At 33.0% G+C, this 20,880-nt stretch overlaps 2 protein-coding genes across 19 annotated transcripts in view; both read left to right on the top strand.

Annotated features, from left to right (window-relative positions):
• Nucleotides 1-1,957, top strand: part of LOC100797330 (DDB1- and CUL4-associated factor 8) — a 3,227-nt gene extending 1,270 nt beyond the window's left edge. Inside the window, exons 3-5 of the mRNA XM_003546996.5 lie at nt 347-490; nt 576-1,265; nt 1,477-1,957. Of these exons, the coding sequence (XP_003547044.1) occupies nt 347-490; nt 576-1,265; nt 1,477-1,722 (1,080 nt within the window). The 3' untranslated portion in view covers nt 1,723-1,957. The remainder of the gene's footprint in view (nt 1-346; nt 491-575; nt 1,266-1,476) is intronic.
• Nucleotides 1,958-5,103: 3,146 nt separating this feature from the next.
• Nucleotides 5,104-18,607, top strand: LOC100796804 (uncharacterized). 18 transcript variants are annotated; one of them, XR_005888754.1, is made up of 14 exons: nt 5,104-5,314; nt 5,941-6,100; nt 6,604-6,731; nt 7,124-7,277; nt 7,428-7,537; nt 9,815-9,898; nt 9,998-10,046; nt 10,132-10,223; nt 11,260-11,386; nt 11,587-11,666; nt 11,758-13,244; nt 13,786-13,899; nt 13,975-14,698; nt 14,955-15,264. XR_005888754.1 is itself a non-coding variant. In XM_041009841.1 (13 exons), the coding sequence occupies exons 2-13, from the start codon at nt 6,008-6,010 to the stop codon at nt 14,541-14,543; spliced, it is 3,087 nt and encodes a 1,028-aa protein (XP_040865775.1). In that variant the 5' UTR covers nt 5,105-5,314; nt 6,002-6,007; the 3' UTR covers nt 14,544-15,264. The 18 variants fall into 18 exon arrangements, 4 of the variants coding, with proteins under 4 accessions (XP_040865775.1, XP_040865772.1, XP_040865773.1 ...); XR_005888755.1 differs by having other exon boundaries at nt 5,105-5,314; nt 6,002-6,100; nt 11,257-11,386; XR_001385086.3 differs by having other exon boundaries at nt 5,105-5,314; nt 11,257-11,386.
• The last annotated feature ends 2,273 nt before the right edge of the window (nt 18,608-20,880 follow it).

The raw sequence follows: 20,880 nt of genomic DNA, 5'->3' as shown, positions 1-20,880 counted from the left end.
TCAAGTGGAAGTGGAACTATCAAAAATCTGTACTTTGTATTTTATGTGCGATATATAGCTTATTTTCCTGTCCAAGTAGGCAATATGCCACAAGTTACTAAATGCTGCCAAACATAAATAGAATGCCACCATAATCAAGCATAACAAGTCAAAACTGTTTGTATGAGTTTTCTCCTTCTATTGATTAATTTTATCAAGATATGATGCCTCTTTGTCTGTCATCCAAATGATATTAAAAATTGCCATACTGATAGTCTACACTCTTTATTTAAGCTCAACCTAACTTATGCTTTTCTAAAGTGTTTGCTTGAGTCTCCTCTATTGGAAACTGATTTTTCCTTTGCAGGTAAGGCTTGGCCTTCTCTGGGAGGATGGTAGAGTTGACACTACAATGTTGGGGAAGCACCATGGTTGTGTATACAAGCTTGCTGTGGAGCCTGGAAGTGCCCACATATTTTACAGTTCTGGTGAAGATGGATTTATTCAACATGTTAGTCAAGTATTATAGCATGTTGCACATTGAAGCTCCCCTTTATGCCATCCTCAAACAGTTATAAGTTTTGTTTCTTTTGCAGTTTGATTTGCGAAGTAATTCTGCTACGAAACTTTTCTGTTGTTCCTCGTCAATAGGAAACAATAAACAGACTCTAAGCAAAGTAGGGTTGAATTCCATTGTGATTGACCCTAGAAATCCATATTACTTTGCTATCGGTGGATCTGATGAATATGCACGTGTTTATGACATTAGAAAATGCCAGTGGGGTTCAGCAAGAAATTCAGATCGACCTGTTAACACATTTTGCCCTTGTCACTTAATTGGTTCAAATAATGTCCATATCACTGGATTGGCTTACTCAAGCTTTAGTGAACTCCTTGTTTCTTATAATGATGAGCTCATCTATCTGTTTGAAAAGAATGTGCACTCAGATTCCTCACCTTCATCTGCTACATCTGAGGATCCGAAGAATATTCATGAGGCCCAAGTTTACTCAGGCCACAGAAATGCACAGACAATTAAAGGAGTGAATTTTTTTGGCCCAAATGATGAATACATCATGAGCGGTTCTGATTGTGGCCATATATTCATCTGGAAGAAGAAGGAAGCTAAGCTGGTGAGATTAATGGTAGGTGATCAACATGTTGTAAATCAACTTGAGGCCCATCCACATATACCTATTCTCGCTACTTGTGGTATAGAAAAAAATGTGAAAATCTGGGCTCCTCTAGGGAATGATATACCTCCACTTCCTGCGAATGTGAAAGAGGTATTATCTCTGCTGTCTATATTTTTTTCCCTCATCCTTTTTTCATTCCTCAACTGCTTTCTTTACTTACAAGTTACAAAGATATGTTCAATGCTTTTTTTTTTTGCCATAGGATATGTTTAGTGCTTCATAATTCATATGCTACTTTTGTTTATAAAACCTTGTTTGCATTCTTGATTGCAAGTTTTCTGATTGTTGTAAGTGTGACCAGATAATGGAGACAAACAGACAGGGCAGAGAAGACCGATCACGGGTAACCCTTACTCCTGATGTTATAATGCATGTTCTTCGCCTGCAGAGGCGGCAGACATTGGCGTATATTGAAAGAAGACATAATAGGGCAGATATTGTAAGTGATGAAGAAGATGCAGAGGGCTACCTTTTAGGATTCTCAGATGGTGATGCCTCTTCTGAAGAGGATTCTCCTGGAAATTCCAGAGATTGCAACATTAGCTAGAGCTTAAAGAAGTGGGTTTGGTTGCTTTGGCTGACTAATTCCATTGAAACACTAAATGATGTTAGCTTCACTGTTTTCCACTAAGCAGTACCATATACATGTTTGAAACGTGTGCTAGTAAACACCATTAGGAAAACAGTGTGCAGAGCTGTAAAATCTGGGATTGTTCTAGTTGATATTCAGATATTATGACGTGTACAGGTATAAAATATGTATAAATCTTATTTTTAATCAATTATGAGCTTCACTTATAATTTTTTATTTTTTAATAAATTTTAACTAATAAAAAGTATATATTAAAAAATATCTTCCAATCACTTAAAATAAAATAATTAATAGAACAAAAGTTCCCTAACCACAACGGGTCACCCCATGCATCTAAATCAGTTGTTCGTGGCTAAGCTGAAGCTTAAGATAGTCTTACGTTTGTTTGTTTGTTTGTTATATAACATAAATACACTATAGAAAGTAGAAACTAAAACATCTTAAAAAAGAAAGTAGAAACTAAAACATCTTAAAAAAGAAAGTAGAAACTAAAACATCTTAAAAAAGAAAGTAGAAACTAATTTCTGCGAAAGGAAATTATTTCCTGCACCTCTCCATTTTCTTTTTGCACCTAGTCTAGAATCTAAAATTTTTACATTTTAGAGAGGCCTTTCCGGAATGTAGTTTTACATTCCGGATACTCTGGAAGTTTAAAAGGGATGTATAAAGCAACATTGAAGGTGTGGAAAGCAACTTCCTAAAGAGAATAACAAAGCCCGAGATAATACGATTCTTTTGCTGGACTCAAACCTGAATTGTGGGCTTATATGCACATTATAGTCCATGTCAAAAAAATTGGGCTGTAGCGTGTCATATTTTTTCGTGTTAAAAAAATAAAAAACAAAAATATTTTACACCAACAAAATTAATTTTATGCTTTGGTGTTTTTTTATTTACAACTGGAGTTGGATAAATATCATCCATGTTATATATAAAAAGGACGTATTTACATTAATTAATTTATTTATGAAAATTATGTTGTAAATATGTAACAAACTGAATAAGAACTTTTATATAATTAAGAAGGGTATTAAAATACGTCCTTTGTTTTTACTTATAGGTATAAAGTGTCTGTTTATTTTACTGATGACTAATTTTTATTAAAAAACATTTATTTTAATAAGCCTCTTTGTTCGAATTATGATTGGAATTCAGGTAGCATGAAATTGTGGATTCAAGCATTTTATTGTGGAATTTGATTCTTAGGTGTCTATTATATTACTATGCAATATATGTCCTTCCTATCATCCATATTTAGTTTGATTTAAAATATTAAAAAGTACACTTTGAGAGAAGGGAACCAAGTAGTGGACAATCTTGCTAACTTTGATTTATCTTTAAATTGTCAAATTTTTTAGGTTATTTCTCATTTTATTTCTTTTGTTGTAATGGCGTAGGTAAGTTTTATTGCTTTTCCACATGGTTATTAATGCTAGTTTTAGGTTTTTTCTTTCGTCTCATTAAAAAAAACGTAACATATAGTTTATTTAATAAAAAAATGAAATTTCACAAAAGGGAATTAAATCAAATAAAATAAGGGCAACTACAAAGGTGAAATTGGTATAACTTTATTTTTTGTCCAAAATGAGAATGGATATGGACTTAAGGAGGAAGGTCGCCCTATGTCTGTATCGCATTATAATCTCATAGTTATAATTCATTTTCATAGGTTTAACTAATCGATTAATATTTTCCAGTTGAAATATTTTTTAGCCAAACAACCTTCAAAAAAATAATCCCGTTCAATGTCATTATCTAGTAATTATATATTTTCCTTCAAACAATCTAGAAACATTTTTTAAAAAACTTTTATACCAAATCAAATCAATCTTTTTTACTCTTTAATTAATTATTTATTCAATGAAGGTCTTTACTCCTTTTTTTTCATTTGAGACTCAAATTTGTTCAAGCAATATTAGACACATTTACAAATCACCATTGAAACAAGTTTTGATCAATTTAAATATTTTTTTGTAGATTGAATATTTAAATAGTTATATTTTTATAACAATATTTTTTTTACATAATTAAATTTCTTCTTCGTATTTTAGTTTATGTGTTTTTTTTTCTAGTTCTATTTGCTTACATTTATTTTTCATAATTTATTAACCGTTGAAATTAAGTTTCACACCAAAATATTGATCAATAATTAATGGAAATGCAACAGAAATGTGGTCGTGTGACTTGAGATTACTTTATATAGATTGACAAGGGAAATGATGCATAACATAATAAAAAAAGGCCTAGAATTAACATTTCAAAGACATTTTTGTTTAAACATTTTTATATATTTTTTCTTTACAACCCCATTAGTCTCTCTGTTTTCAAAACAATTGACTATTTTTTATGGTAAGGCTTAAGTGTCCCATGCCTATAGTGTTGCTATCTGAATGTATCGTCTTCTTTTCTCGTGTCCATGATTCTTTGAAGTTGATGATCTTCCTTTGAAGTCTCTTGTAGCACAAAGTCGATGAAAAAACTATTAACAAAAGTTGGGTAATGATTTAATGTATACCTTGCTTGATGAGTTATTGTAAACATAGGTTTTCTATGTTTGTATGTTAGCCATTCTTTCATTTTTGTTATGTCATGTGAAAGTGTCACCCTTACTTACATCCACAATCATGCAAGTTACGCAAGTGCAAAACATCCCTAAAATCATTGAGTTGTGATTAGTATATTAGATTAACATCTCTCTCTTTTTCCTCTTGATTAACCACTTCCTTCAAATCACAGGAACATAACCATCAATTTTGACTATAAAAAATTCTTTAAAAAAACCTCCGTGTGAGATGCTTTTGGTGGTATTTAAGAAATCATATCCTCTTTTTTTTTGCTGGACAAAGAAAAACAAATTTTGAAGGATACCGGTAATACCCGAACAGAAAGAGTAATATAAAGGAATCCATACCCTCTAATGTCACATAAGCTAAAATCCAAAGATTTATTGGTCCAAAATAGAGTTGAAAATAGATAAATAATTCAATTAGGATTTTAACAATCAAGATTATGATATTCTAATTCAAAAAGAACTCCGTGTCTCTTTTGATGACGAAGAAAGGAGCTTTTCACCAATCACAGCCGTTTGATAAAAAAAAAAAAAAAAAAGTCGAGCACGTGTAACATAACAACGAGGGCTTAGGATTTAGCAACGCACACACGCACCGTAGAGAATCTAAATACTGAAACAGTAAACTCGAGTTGGACAAATTGCAACAGATAGAATCAATAAAAGGTAGGAGAGAGTCAACAGGGCAAAAAGGGCACGTCGCAGTAAATAAAACAAAAGAGAAGGGCATGAAACGGAGTTAGAAAATGGAATACTTGGAACGACAACGACGCGTGAAGGAGAGAAGCAGCAGCCGAAAAGGCCCATCCAAACAAAGCCTTATTCTCTCTCTCTCTCTCTCTCTCTTTTTAAAATACACCCTGTGGTTTTCTTTACACTTTGCTCGCTCTCTGCCTGTGCGTCCGTCTTCCTTATCGTGCGTGCGTGCGTGCGCTTCTTCTCGAGCAATCTCTTCCTCTTACCGACGATCTCATCACTGTGAGTTATGGAGCTCCAATCCGTCGCCCTAATTTCTCCATCGAATATTCGAATCAAATTTTTGTATTGATCCCTAATGCATTCTTAGATTGATTTCACCGATCATTGTTATCGCTCATCAATTTGTCCTTTCGTTGCTGTTTTCTAATATTTAAATTCACTTTCCAGCTTTGACTTTTCGGATTTTCTCGGATTTCGATTTTGTTTGCTTTGAACAATCGCGGTTAGGTCTTTGATTGCCATTTATTCCCTTTCTGCTTGTCTGATTTTATGCTCCGATTAGTGTTTAGTTGATCTGAGGTTTCTCAGCGACGTGCTTCAATCTATTTATTTATTTTTATTTGAATTTAAGTATAAGAATTGAGGCTGTGTTTTACGGTTGTAGTCCACTTCCCTTGTGTAATTGACTAATTGTTAATTAATTGTATTTCGAATTTCGCATATTGTCTAATGCATGACTTTTTTCCTGATTTTTTTTGTTATAGTTTCCTAAAGTGACTGTGTGACAGTGCAAAACGTTGTTATTAAGGGGCAGATGATAATTTGCACTATCATAGTTGTTGTTGGGTTCCTGAGGCAAAATAGTATTTAGTTCACTGAAAGTAGACTTTTTCCGCTTGTAGCAGTGTTTGCTTGGCTTTTATGTCAGTAACACGTGTTTCCTGGTTTACTGAATTTTTACCCAAGGCAATCATGAGTGACGAAGGAGAAAGGACTTGTCCTCTCTGTGCTGAAGAGATGGATTTGACAGATCAGCAGTTGAAACCATGCAAATGTGGTTATGAGGTTTGTTTCTATTTCTCTGTTTTTTTTTTTTTGTTATTAGGCAATAGTCTGAAGGTTTTTATATAATATGTTGTGTTTTCTAAGGTTACTTAATTTTTTTGTCACTCTGACTGCTTTGGTTTTTTGGTCCATATAGGTTTTCTTCTCTGTTGGTCTTTTAACATTTGACATTCTTCACTGTTTATTCTCTCCCTGTCTTGTTCCATCCTTAGTTGTATTTTATGCAGCTCATAATTCTGCCAGGTGGCATTTATTATTGAATTCTACAATGTGTTACTGATTATTGCATATTGACTGAATTGTGCGAGTTACTCTCTAAACTATTTATTTAGTAGCTGTGATTTTTTTTTTCTGTTTAGAATAAAGTGCTACTTCATCTTTTGTAAATCAACATGTGTTTAAGATACAGGTACTGTTATTTATTTTTGGTTTTCTGAGGAAAAATTTTGTATCATAAACACTAATGGTGAATACTAATTTTTTTTATCTCTACTTGACTGTAGATATGTGTCTGGTGTTGGCATCACATACTGGAAATGGCTGAGAAGGATGACACAGAGGGACGATGTCCTGCATGTCGTTCTCCATATGATAAGGAAAAGATTGTTGGGATGGCTGCAAACTGTGAGAGGTTATTATGCTAACAGTACATTTCTGTAGGCTTGAAATGTTGTGCTGCTTTCATAGGCCCTTTCTTTGTTTTTAAATTAAGCATGCATGCATTTGCAATTTTGCATAACTATATCTTCAAACTACACTCTAAATAAGCAATCATATTATGCTAATAATATATTATATATATTAGAAACTCTGTAGTTGTTGTGCTGTCTTTATGATAGAACAAAAGAAAATACCAGTTATAAGCTACTTAGAAACTTGTTTAAGCTAGGCCTTATTTATGATAGAACAAAAGTCTTGTGATTTTTGTTTCCCTGATCTTTGTCTTACTACTGAGAAACTTGTTTAAGCTGCCAAACTAGGCCTTATTGGCGTGTTTCTCTTGTTAATTATATCTTTACTTAGATTGGTGGCTGAAGTTCATATGGAAAAAAAGATGAAGAACCAGAAAGCAAAGTCAAAATCTTCTGAAGCACGGAAGCAACTCAGTAGTGTGCGAGTAATTCAGCGGAACCTGGTTTACATAGTGGGATTGCCTCTCAATCTGGCAGACGAAGATGTAAATTTTTTACCTCGTATGCTTTCAAATTCAATAGTTGCTGTCTTGTGTATCTGTTTTGTTTTTAGGCCACCATCCCCTCTCTTGCCTTCTCATTTTTTTCTTATTCTCAATGTAAATTTACTAATATTTTATTTTATCTTTGTGCAGCTCCTCCAGCAGCGAGAATATTTTGGTCAGTATGGGAAGGTCTTAAAAGTGTCAATGTCTCGAACCACAGCTGGTGTTGTTCAGCAGTTTCCAAACAATACATGTAGTGTGTAAGTTTATGTTGTCTTCAATGCAGCTTAGCTTTTTTTCTTAGTGGTATTGTGCAGGATTCTTAGGAGCAATAGTGGTGGCCCCCATAGCGGTGTTAATTTATTGGCACGTGCACCAATTTGTCCCAAATAGTAAAGTAAAACAGAAATCCGAGTGTTGAGTCCACATGAACTTTGTTTGTACTCAGAGTTATGCCTATCCAATTTCCCAGCAATTAATGAGTTAGTTTAATTAATTTATGCTATGGAACATTAAAAATAAGTTGACATAAAATTAAACTAATTATCTAACATATGCGAGGGAAGAAAAACTAACACTTGAAGTGAAGAAGTGACAGTTGATTCAGAATACTGATATGTTAGGATTTAGCCTACCAAAATTATTCTTGATGTACTGCTAATGATTTTCTCTATTTAATAGTAGTCCAATTATCACCCACGTTTACTTATATACTATAGTTATGATTCCTCACATGAAAGAGTCTAATTTATCTAATTCTTCTCTTAATCTCTTAAAAGATAAACTAGTTAAATTGCATTATTAATGGAGATGTGTATAACATAACAGGCTAAATAACACCATTCTATCCCTAGAGTTGAATTATTTAGATGTCCCTTTTCCAATTCTTAAGAGATAAACATTTTCCGATGTTTAAACCTTAAAACACATACATGAATATGGGTGATCAAACCACAAACATGAAATTAAGCACATGAAATAGATAATGAAATTGAAATAACATTAAATAGATAGTAAGGATCTTTACATCAAGAGTATTTTGTTGTTAAACTCCCAACAATGAGTGATTTAATCTCTCATTGTCATGAGAGACTTTACAATTGCAAAAGGGTGATGAGGAGTGAAGAAGGTGGAAAAGAATGGAGATGGATGGACGAAATGACTTCTAATGGGTGATTTCCCTTCTTCTTGCACGAGTCCTAGCCTTTGCTCTCCATGGGATCCTCAATAATTTCGTGAGAACTGAATAATAATGAATGATGAATTCCCCCTTCCTTTTTCTCCTTTAAAATGCAGTTCTGTTCTGTTATTTTTCGTGACCTCGCTCTAAGCGCGCCTTTACGTGATATCAGAATTTTCATGTGATTTCTTTGCGCTAAGCGAGTGTTGCCCGCTAAGCGTCTGCGTTGTGTTGGGCGTGTATGGTACGCTGAGCAAGAGTCTCCAAACCTTCAACTTGTCTTTAGGGGTGGGAATAGGCCAGGTCGGCCTACAGGGACCTACAACTTGACCTACATAAAGCCTGGCCTGGACTGACCTATTTAATTAAAAGGTTAGGTTCAAGTTTTTTTAAAAGCCTATTAAATTAAATAGATCAGGCTTAAGCTTATTAAAAAGTCTTATAAGCCTGATAGGCCAGTCTATATATATATATATATATATATATATATATTTATATTTTTTTTTTGTACCAATTTATACTTATATTATTTTTTTAGTACAATTAAATTTTTTTTAAACGAGCAGACTTTGATTACACATTACTGCTCAATTTAGGTGTGAGTCATGTGCCCCTTTAGTGTGAAGACTTTTAAAAAGGCTATCAGGCCAGGTTAGGCTTTTAAAAAGGTCAGGCCGAGCCAAAATAAAAGCCTTTGATAGGCTATATATAGGCCAGGTTCAGGCCTAAAAAATTCATTGTAGGCTAGGCTCAGGCTTTTTAAAGCCTGGCTTGGCCTATTCCCACTCCTACTTGTCTTCCAAGCTTTATTTTGTGTTTCTGCAACAAATACACCACCAAACAATATAACTTTACCAGTTTAAGCACCTATTGGATACAAATTCAAATGGTGTCAAAATCATGATTATTCACACAAAAATAAGCAATAAAAGAGGGAAAATCCATCAATTCTTGTATGATTTAATTACAAAGTATAATTATGCACAACAGTTATCAAGGGGCATAGCATAGTGACTCATGGCCAATCCTAATTGCTTGTAGTGGAGTACTTCATTGTTGTGGTCCATAGTGGCTGTCTGACTGCTACTCTATCATGAGTCAAATTCCTTGTTTTGGCCTCCTTAAGATCCACACTGGATGGAAGGAAATGACGAGCAAAAAGACTTCACCAAAACAATATCTTTTCTTGAGTAAAAGAAATAGAAAAGGCTTCTTACATTCTAAAGCTCAATTGTTAAAAGACGACCAAAAACAGGATTTGTGGCCTTCAACCTCTCCATGATATTCCCTGTTATGTCCGCTTACCTTTCTTTATAATATAAAACTGTAGCAGTTCCTGAAAGAGTTTTTGCCCCAGATATATTACTTATTCAAAAGAAGAAGAAGCAATTCGATGCATTCAAAATGTGCATGGATTCGTTTTGGAGGGTAGACCTTTAAGGTACCTATCTGGATTTACTGAAGCTATTCAAGGTGATTAGCCTCTGGTAATCCAATTCTAGCTTATCAGTTTTCAATGTTTTTGGTTTGTGTTTTGCAGGGCTTGTTTTGGAACCACTAAATATTGTCATGCATGGCTCAGAAACATGGTTTGAAAATTACTAATTCCTTTTGAATTATAACTTGTTCTTTCATTAGTTAAAGCTTGATTGGGGAATAGATCTTGATGACCAGCCTTGCAGCAATCCAGATTGTCTATATCTGCATGGGATTGGCTCTCATGAGGATAGTTTCACAAAAGATGAAATAGTTTCAGCATACACTAGGTATTTTTCTTATCTTAAATGAACTTTCATGCAAGGTTTGTTATGATTCTGTTGAAAGATAGAATCTATTGTTTATATGATCCAGCTATGATTGGATAAAGTAAAGGAGAGTACTTTACCTTTTATCTTGTTAAGAAGAATGTTTCTTGTCCTGGTCATGTAAGCATTACATATTAGTTTTCAGTTTTAAATTAACATTGATGGATGTGTCATCTGTCATACCTTTATGATACTAAACTATATGAGGATCATAGCTGAAACTTTTATTTTCTTAGGCATGTCTAGAATATCATGTTGACTCTGGTTAAATATTTATAAGAACATGAAACCTTACTCCTCAATGCTTAGAAAATCAAGGAAGTAATAAATGAGAAAGTCATTCCTTGAAATAATTGAAACGCCTCAAACATTTCTTTTTCAAGGGCAATTGGCAAGCTTTTTTTTTCCTGCAGTTAGTAATGGCTGCACGTATGTTTTAAATGGATTCCGATGAGTTTTTATTTTGTCTTTAGGAATCACTAAATTCTAGGTTGCTCTGATTTGCTTTTGAAATTACTATTTTAGCTTGTGCTTTGTGCAGGATATATATATATATTTTTATATAATTATAATTATAATTTATAATAAGTAAATATTTTAAATATAGAAATTATATTTTGGAGTTACAATAAGTAATTTTAGATTTTAATATATGGTTATTTTAAAATTGAAATGGATAGGTGGTTAAGAAAATTAAATATAAATCAAAATAAAAAGAGATATTTTTTGGTTAGTTGCAAATGTGTGTGAAATGCAACTCCCAAGGAGAGAAGAGAGTGTAAAAAATTTATAATTAAAAGAGTGAGAACTTCATTCTCCAAGATAGGGATTAGTTATAATATAGGAGTAGATGAATTGAAATGGGCTTCACAATACAGTCATTTCAAATTAGATTTCCCTAGTTTTTTTTTTTTTTTTTTGCATATTATCTCTTGTGAAATGCATGTAGTGCTTTTCATACAATGGTCTAGTCACTTGCTTTGTTGTTTTGAAGAAGTCGTGTTCAACAAATTACTGGTGCTGCATACAATATGCAACGGCAATCAGGGAATGTATTGCCTCCTCCATTGGATGATTGCACGGATAATTCATCAGGAAAATCAATTGTGAAAAATTCATCAAGTGTAGGGCCTTTATTTCATGCTTTCGTTAACTCTTGCTTTGTTATATTGCCTCCTTTTTTGAGTGTTTTTTTACCATATCTTTATTGCGTGCTAATTTGATATTTAGTAGCTTTTACTACATTATACTGCTTGGAAAATCTAGTTTGTGCATTCTGCATTTGAATATGTTGGTACTAACTTTCTATTTTTATCATATGCAGACCTCTGTTAGCATTGTAAGAGGTTCACCTCCTAATGGAACTTCTGGGAGACCTATAGCTCTTTCTGCAGCTGCAGCATGGTAATGTATATTTGTATAATTGTATTCAGCAATGAAGGTTTAAGTAATTTAAATTTATAATTTTAAAAATTTCAATCAATGTGTTTGCTAGGGGTATACGGGCTACAAATTGTCAGCCAGCTGCTTGTGGTTTATTATGTCCAAATGGACTGTCCAAGCTTAAACCTGATACAATCAGCAGCACCCTACCCTTTTCCTCTGCTGTTGCATGCACTATTCAGGCTTCATTAAATAGTGATGTTACAAAGAGGCCACTGTCGAGTGATGGGAGTCATAGTATGACACCTCAAGTAAAAAATGAATTATTGAAACCTGTTAAACAAAATAGAAGCATGGATATCCTGGATAGTGCTGAAGAAAGAACTTTGGCTTCTGAAGTTTCTCTTTCACCCATGAAATTGAACAATCAGGTGTCTTCTCTACCATTAGCCGGATATAGTGATAGAGGCAGCTTTACTGCAACAAACACAACTAATTCTATTGACATCACTCGACAACCAAGCAGCATTGGTCCTGAGGAAGCAGTTATTTCTACCAGTGAAGAGATTGAGAATTTTTCCCAGGAGTTGTCTTCTGTTCACATTGATAGAAATTCCCAAAATAAACAACATTACAGCCTATCCAAAACTAGCAGATCACCTGATAATGTGTTGGTTAAATCTATGCAATCTCAAGAATCACAGTATAATACTGACAAATTTAAAGATGTACTAATTAAAAATGCAGACAGTAAAGCTGCTGCATTAGAAAATGAGGTTTGTAATTTAAAGCAACAATGTGATTTGTCATTGGATTCTCAATCTCAATCTCAAGTAGTATCAGCTAATATTGAAGTGGAAGATGATGTAACAACTTTTGATAATCAGATACTTAAGGATCCAGAAGTTGTTGGTTCTTATTTGCCCGAATCGGCCAGTTTCCTTAATGTCTCAAATCATTCTAGTCCTCATCTTCTGCATTGTGGTGAACCATGTAATGTTGTAAATGCTGGTTCTTTAGATGCCAATGATAAAATCAAGGATAACTCATTATTACATGCACATAACTTTTGCAATGAATATTCTGATAAATTGATCAGCACCAGCTCTTATTGGTTCCTCCATGATGCAAGAAATGAGCAACGCATTGGAAGATTAGTTAGTGATGCAGTTAATATTGGAAGTGACGCCGCTATGGACAAGGGTGAAAGCAGTATAATTTCAAATATATTATCCATGGAGTCTGATGCCTGGGATGACTCGCTAACATCACATGAGAGTTTGGCCAAGTTGTTGGGTGACAACACTGACAACCAGAATGGTCCTTTAAAAAAATCTAGTTCTTGGAAAGTTCAAAGTAACAATCAATCTAGATTTTCTTTTGCAAGACAGGAGGAATCCAAATTCCAAGCTAATGTACATCCATCTTCTGGTGCCAACCAGCAATTTCCAAAGAATGGCTCACTCATCCAGGATTTTGTGGAAAGAGACTTTTCTTTGGACAAGCTGGGTTTTGCAAATGGCATCCCCTCCAATAACCTCGAGGAATCTGGAAATCTTGGTAGTGGCCATTTTATTGCTTCAAACAATAAACTTTCAGGTGAGTAATAATAGCTTATTTAAACTGGCTATTGTAGCTTTTAGAGCAACATTTCTTATCATTGGTACTTTTGCTGTTCTTTTCATTGCCATGCTTGTCTTATTGTGTGCTATTCTTGCTTCAATATTCTTCTTGAGTAACCTGTATTTTGAAAAATGTCTTACTTTTGGTGGGATTTGCCAGAACTAACTAGGGATAGGTCTATAGTCAAGAGCTGACTTTATAACTAATGGTACCCTGCACATAAAATTTCAATATTTTACTTGCGTGTAGATTAACAAAAATTGAGTTTTTAACATGTTTGGGAGAATAAAAATTGCTTAAGTACACTTGTATTGCCAAAAAAAATAGTGAAAGGTCAACTGTTTAAAATTGCTTAAGTACACTTGTATTGCTTAAGTACAATTTTTGTGGTGGTTTATAGTAGATCACTGACTTTCATTGAGAGTTATGTCACCAAGTTTAAAATGGCATGACAGCTTATAGAGGCTTCTTTTCTTTGTATAGAGATGTAATGACATTCCTTTATCATGTTCTTCAGCTGTTTCAAGAGCACAAATTTCAGCACCACCAGGATTTTCTGTTCCGAACAGGGCACCACCTCCTGGTTTTTCTTCCCTTGAGAGAATGGGGCAGGCTTTTGACTCCCTCTCTGGTTAGTTCTTGTTTCATTCTACTTTTACATGTCTTTCTGCAGATTGGTTTCATTTTATTGTTATGCCCGTGACAGGGAATTCATTGCTCGACCCTTCTTTCTTACTGAGAAATTCATATCAAACACCCTCAAATGGAAATATTGGTGATCCAGGAGACATTGAATTTATGGATCCTGCTATTTTGGCAGTTGTTAAAGGGAGAATTCAAGGTGCACAAAACAGCCCAGTGCTGGATATGCGATCCAATTACCCTGAACAGTTAAATTACTTTGAAAATGAGGCTAGAGTTCAATTATTGATGCAAAGATCTCTCTCACCACATCAAAACCTTCGATTTTCTGAAATTGGGAATTCCTTTTCTCAGTTTGGTGATTCTTATGGCATTTCTTCAAGGTTAAATCAATCACAAGTTAGTAATCTGGCTTCATTTCCTCAGTTGTCTCTGCAGCAGTCTAGAAATGCAATCTTGTCAAATGGCCAATTGGATGGGTGGAATGAAGTGCCGAGTGGAAATGGTCTGGGTGTGGCAGAGCTTTTGAGAAATGAAAGACTTGGATTTAACAAGTTTTATAGAGGATATGATGATTCAAAATATCGAATGCCGAATTCTATGGATCTGTTCAACAGGACATTTGGGATTTGAGATTGTTGGGTATATTGGCCATGGTAAAGCTAAGTCAGAAATATACAAACAGAATTTTTCTGCATTGTCGAAGGTGATGGGGCTGGCTCATGACATAACCTGTCTATTAGGCTATGAAATGATGAAACTCTCAAGAAGGGCTATAGCTGCAGCTGGTAATCATTCAAATCTCAAGCTTCCTCTTTTCTTGCTTTAATTTTTATGGTCCAGTTCTTGATTTTAGTCTTCCTCCTAAAAGACATTGTACATTTTGTGTACGAAAATGTCTTCAACTACTTGTCTTCCAATACTAGATTAAAAAATATTGTCCTCCATATGGTTCTAGACTCTATCTTATCATATGTGAAATATGACTTTGCTGTTCTGTTTTTGAAATATAAAGCTCTCAATCTCCATCCCTTTTCTGTGTAGTTCTTGATTTGCGGAAGCAAACCGCGTTGAGATTTAAGAAATCAATCATGGATCTGAAAGTGGTCTATTTGGCAGGTAGATGTTAGTTGAGTGTTTTCTCTTTTTAGCACAGAGCATGGAAACCTGTTGATTGACTATCAAATAATTTCTCCTATTTAATGTAATTTTTTCTTTTACCATATTGTGGATATAGATAGAGGCTTGATTTGTGAAATAGATCGCTTTGTAAATGTTGGAAATCCCTTCTGATATGTGTAACTCTGTTGCTATCTTGGCAGATCTAGTCACTTTTTAAGAGATCTTTTACTAATGTTGGTTCTTTGTGCGTAATTTTTATAATCCCAGTTATTAGTTATACACACACACACACAACACAACAGAACAGTGTAATAGTTTGTTGTTGTAAGCTATATATTCATTCATGGTTTCTGCTAATTGTCCTGCTGCTCTGTTTATCTCCTTTGAATTGTCCTGTCTTGTGATCTTGCAACTGGTTATCAGGCAATATTTAACAGCATTACTGGAGTGTGACTCATGCCACTTAATGAATGACTTTTTACATGGCTTTGTTAATGCAAGTCAGTTTTTTTTTTTTTTTTTGTAATGTGCAACTGTACTTTTACGTAATGTTGAGTTTGGCGATAAATATTATTTGCCAAAGGATTGATTTCGGGTGGTTAATGTGTTAGGTTATATCAGTTTTTTACATTACGCATTGGGAACATTTTTTTGTCGGGTGGCACATAGAAGAGAAAAGAAGGGAAGTTGCCGTGGAAAACAACTATAACTACTGGATACAATGTAGATATATAATTACAATTATAAGAATACCATTGTTGAGTCGAAAACTTGTACAATGACTTACATAGTAAGTGCAGTATTATGCCGGTGAGAGTCCAAAATACAGTTTGATAAGTGCTAAAAGATTCCAGTCTAACAATTGCATAAGATTGGGCAGGTTATGTGCCTGTCAATCAAAATGCTTAAACTTTATTTGCACCAAATTTTCTGCAGTCCAAAATCAAGAAAGTCGGATGAGCATCCTCCCGGAAGTTGTTGTGCTTCAGTGTTTTGAAGGCTCAAGCTGTGCATAGTTGAATAACAGAAAGAACTTACACCTCAACAATAATAGGAACGGAGTTCTTTCATCAAATTGCCCTATCTATATTTAGCTTATCCCTTTAAATTTACCGAAATATACCCTAAAGACCCGAGGCATCAGCATAATGGTACTGCGATCCTTAGCACATTTCTTGTCTTCTAGTTTACTCTTAACACTACACTACGTAACATCCTATTTTTCGTGATTTTTTAGTAAAATAAATAAAGTTTTAGAAAATGATGAGTTTTTTATAATTAAATAAATAAAGAGAAATAACTATATTAAAATAATGGTTTGAAGAAAAAAAAATTATTTGAATTATTTATTTGATAAAATATAAAATAGAGTTCCTTTTTATTATATAATGAAAATAAATAAAGTAAATAATAGGCATGAATACCCTAGCTATAGATAGAGACATTTTAGGTTAGTTTTGAGACTGACGATACTCTCTACACTTCTCTCCCTCTCACTTTCGTTTTTCCTTTTCCTCCTCTCAAAACCCTCTCAGTTTTTTGCATACCACCAAACCTCTTTCAGAAAAAATGGCGATCTCGGATTCATTAACCGTTGAATCGTCGTGAAATTTGAGCACCAGGTTCGCAACTCAATTCCGAACATTCTCACCGTTGGGAATTTTGAAAATATGTCGAAGCTTTTTCTTTTCCCGTAAAAATCCAAAACTGTCTCAGTAAAACTATGATTCCAGACTCGTTAACCGTTGGATTATCGTGAAATTTTGATATGTGATTTGCGATTCAATTCCCCACACTTTCACCGTTGGGATTTGCGAAATAATGTTCATGGAGAGAGAAAAATGAATCGCACGAAACAATACAAAATGAAGGCCTCAATCCCTTCTTCTCTCTGACGTTTGGGAACCCTGTGAGACCAATCAGAGGAAAAACTTGAGGAATCTTAGAAAACCGTTAAAGGTGTTGCTATTGTTGTCACAATGCACACATGAGCCCGCTTAGAGATAAGGGATGATTTTATCGTAATTGGGGTTAGAATGAACATGTGTAGGGATCCTTAGAGGATTAAATTGGGGATTATTTTGGGATGTTTATTGAATTATAATTTTTTCCTTGATGATTATAGATACAATATTGATGTTCTGATTTGAATTGGTTGATAAAATTGAGTGTTATTGATGTTTTCACTTTTTTTATACCTATAATTTAGATTAATTGATTTTGATATAATTGTGTGAAATTATGTGAGGGGTTATACTCCCCAAGTTGTGATAAACCTTTTGTACAAATTGTTATATTGAGATTGCGAAATGGTAATTCAAATTGTGAGTATGTAATAAATTGAACCTGTGATGAATGGTGAAATAAATGTGTATTAAGATGTGTGTATTGAGTTGTAAGCTATGAACTATGCAATCACACAATTGTAAGACCTTTTAAGGGTGACGAGTATTGTGATGAGATCCACTGTGGGAACCTGACAAGTTAAAATGATTTTGAAAACAATTGAGTAGTTTTGTGTATTACATAGTTCATAGGTAAAGTGTATATGATTCAGGAGTTGTGATAACGTGTTAAATTGAGATTATACCATTGTGGTTGAGATCAAGTGTATGTGATAAATTGAGTATGTACGTGATTGAGATATATTTGTGCATTGAGATGTTGTGTGCATTGAGTTGTGAACTATGAATTGTACAATCATACGACTATAATACCCTTTTAAGGGCGACGAGTTAAAATTATTTTGAAAACAATTGAGGAGTCGTGTGTTTTGTACAATTCATAGATAGAGTCTGTGTGCAAAAATATTTTCTGGGTTGGACCTGAATCAGGAGGGAGAAACCTTGACGAACTCTTCGGAGTGTAGGCCTTGGAGGTAAATACACCCGATTTGAGTGTTCGTTTAAGCCTATGTTGATCCCATATGGTTGGAGCATTCTCGCAAAATAGTGTGATCCTGACTGGTCTCCCTATGATTTTACCTAGTAAGAGTAACCTGACTTGCTAGTATGTGGTTTGTCTTGTCATGTACTCCTAGACGCCCGACGAGGTTTTTTCCTGACATGATACCACATTACATATAGGATTGAGTCTTAGTGTAGATGTTGCATAACGCTTGTGTATTGATCAATATTGATTGACTTGATCATATTGTATTTTGACCCTTGAGTACATGAATGTTGTGAAAATGAATGAGATGTATTGTGTTATGATGTGATGTTGGGCGACAAAATGGTGAAATGACGTGAGCTATATTTAAGTAAGTTTTATTTTGTTTATATAATATTTATACCTACGTGTTATCTTGTTTCTCTCCATTAGTTAGAAATGTGATAACTCACTCCCTGTGTGTTGTTTGTGTTTTGATCCTATGATGATCTTGAACTTTGTGTTCAGAGGAGCAAATGACTAGGTGAATAACTTTAAGAAATCTTGTGCTGAAGGACGTCGGGATACAATGCTCTAATAAGATATGACATTGGGGTATAAGTTTTCTATATTAATTGTATGAAGTCTTAGACAACCTTGTTTGAGCTGAGATGACTTATTATTTATTTGAACAAATTTGAATATGATGTAAAAGAAAGTGGATGTGAGCCTTTTACCCTGTTGAAAGGATTTTTTTTAATGTGTTTTAATTTTTTTAAATTAATTATGATTTTCTTTTCATTTTATTAGTATATATATGTATGGGGTAGAGGGTGTTACACTATATAGTAATTAACACAAATACAGATGGAAAACCTTAATACCATATTTGTTAGTTTTGAAAAATTCCAATACAATAAGAATTTTGATACAAATCAAATAACAAATGACCAAGTCCCACAATAAAGTGTGTTTGATTTGACTTTAGAGAATTAATTGTGGATCTAAAATTGATTTTAGATTTTAGATTTATTTTTACATAGTTGATTTCATGTTGTTAAAAATTTCAAAATTGATTCTAAGTCTGGAACTGATTAATAATTGAAATAATTTTGATTAACTTTTGCGTTGAAAAAAAAATTTATATTAATGAAAATATTTGAATATAAATCATATCACTTTCAAATCAATTTTAATCAAAATTAATTTTACTATTGTTTATTTAAACACGATATTTATATAAAGTTATCTTTGTTGTAAGTATTAACTAATTTTCGTAGAACAATGAATACATACAAAATGAGTATTATCTCAATACGATTTATTTCATACTCAAAAATTAATTATTATCCTAATATCATTTATTTCATACTTAAGAATCAACTATAATTCAAATTCAAAATCATTTAATTAAGAAACATAAGTGGCAATATCACTTGATATGTCATGCATTTTGTCTAATTTAAAATCGTGAAATACCACGATTAACTAACAAAAAAAAAGTATAAATATATGGATTAAACTGAGTGTAGATTCATAATTTTGAGAAAAGGATGGATTCGCAATGTTGCATCATGTAATCTCTACTGAGTCTTAGGGTCCATTTTGTTAGATTGGCATTGAATGGTCCATGCTTTCCTTTTTTGTGTAGTTGATTTTCAGGAAGCGGCATGTTGTTCGGTTGTCATAACATCGTTACGGAGTAATGTTGGATTATTGGCATGATAGACTGTAAGCACATTATGGCTGACTGGTGTGCTTCTGTAACATACTTCCCTCCATTTAAAATTATTTAAGGCAATTCGTATATCTTAAAAAAATTAAACACACTTATTAAAATGGATATATTGTGATTATAAAATAATTAATTAGGTAATTAAGCGCATTGATAATATAATGATTATAATTATTAGTTGTTTTTCCTCCTCAAAATGAAATGAGAATAGAAGAATTAATTATATTTTTTAGTTCTTTAATAATTCATACTTTTTCATTCAGCCTCTTGTTTTTTTTTTCTTTTCAAAATAAAATATCTCATGAAATATTTTTTCTTATTCCACTCACAAATTTGTGTTTATTTATTTTCCTATTAAGAACCATTTCTTTGTTATTTTTTCCTTCTAAATGTCACGATTTTTTGCTTTAGTTTACTCTAAACGTCACAAGTTTTACTGTAAATACCTCAAAAATAATAGATAAAATAGAAAATGTGAGTTTCAATGCAAAAGATGATAATAAATAAGATTTGGACGGGATATTAGAGTTATCAGACCCATATCCACATTTTAGGAAAGTGGTCCTTAATAGTGCTCCTGCGGCTCCTGCCCATTTTCAGATTCGTTATTTATTGAGCACAATATGAGTATTTTTTAAATATGATTTATTTCATATCTAAAATATGAGATATTAAATTTTAAACCACTGAATAAAAGAACACAAATTATTAACACGCGTTTCAATGATATATACCTATATAGGTATAGGTATGGGTATGGTGGGATGGGATGGAAATATTACTTAGACAATTTACAGTGTAATTGCCTATTTATACCTACGAAATTCTATTCATAACGTGTAATTTCATTAAGTCTATTGTCAACTCTAGTTTAAAGGGAACAAATAGAAAAAGCAAAAAAAAAAAATACTAATAACAAAAAAATTATCTTGCAGGAAAAAATGTTTATAAAAACTTATTTTAGAAATAAAATGAGGGACCAATTAAAAAGATTATGAATTTTTAAGAACTAAAAGCTTAATCGATCTTAAAATAAAATTAAACAGTTATTATTTGAATTTTATTCTAGTTTTTCATCTTATATGTATATATACCTTTCTTTCTTTTTTAAAAAAAAAAATTGGAATATGGGACAAAATTTAATATTTTCTATTTAGGTCATCTCCATACAAATAAATTTTTATTTATTTATTTATTTATTTAAGATTCTCAAATGAGTGTCACACTTCCAATTCACTGATA

The sequence above is a fragment of the Glycine max genome, chromosome 15 (assembly GCF_000004515.6).
Source record: "Glycine max cultivar Williams 82 chromosome 15, Glycine_max_v4.0, whole genome shotgun sequence".
NCBI lineage: Eukaryota > Viridiplantae > Streptophyta > Magnoliopsida > Fabales > Fabaceae > Glycine > Glycine max.
The sequence above is the reverse complement of the archived record's forward strand: the minus strand, read 5'-3'. Positions and strand labels throughout refer to the sequence as shown.

What these genes read in the sequence shown, in the direction of transcription:
- LOC100796804 (XM_041009839.1), top strand. Translation starts at nt 5,957, where the DNA reads ATGTCAGTAACACGTGTTTCCTGGTTTACTGAATTTTTACCCAAGGCA. An exon ending in CTTTCTGCAGCTGCAGCATG is followed by an intron (nt 11,667 to 11,757) that starts GTAATGTATATT and finishes TGTGTTTGCTAG; the next exon opens with GGGTATACGGGCTACAAATT. An exon ending in TTCAAACAATAAACTTTCAG is followed by an intron (nt 13,245 to 13,785) that starts GTGAGTAATAAT and finishes CATGTTCTTCAG; the next exon opens with CTGTTTCAAGAGCACAAATT.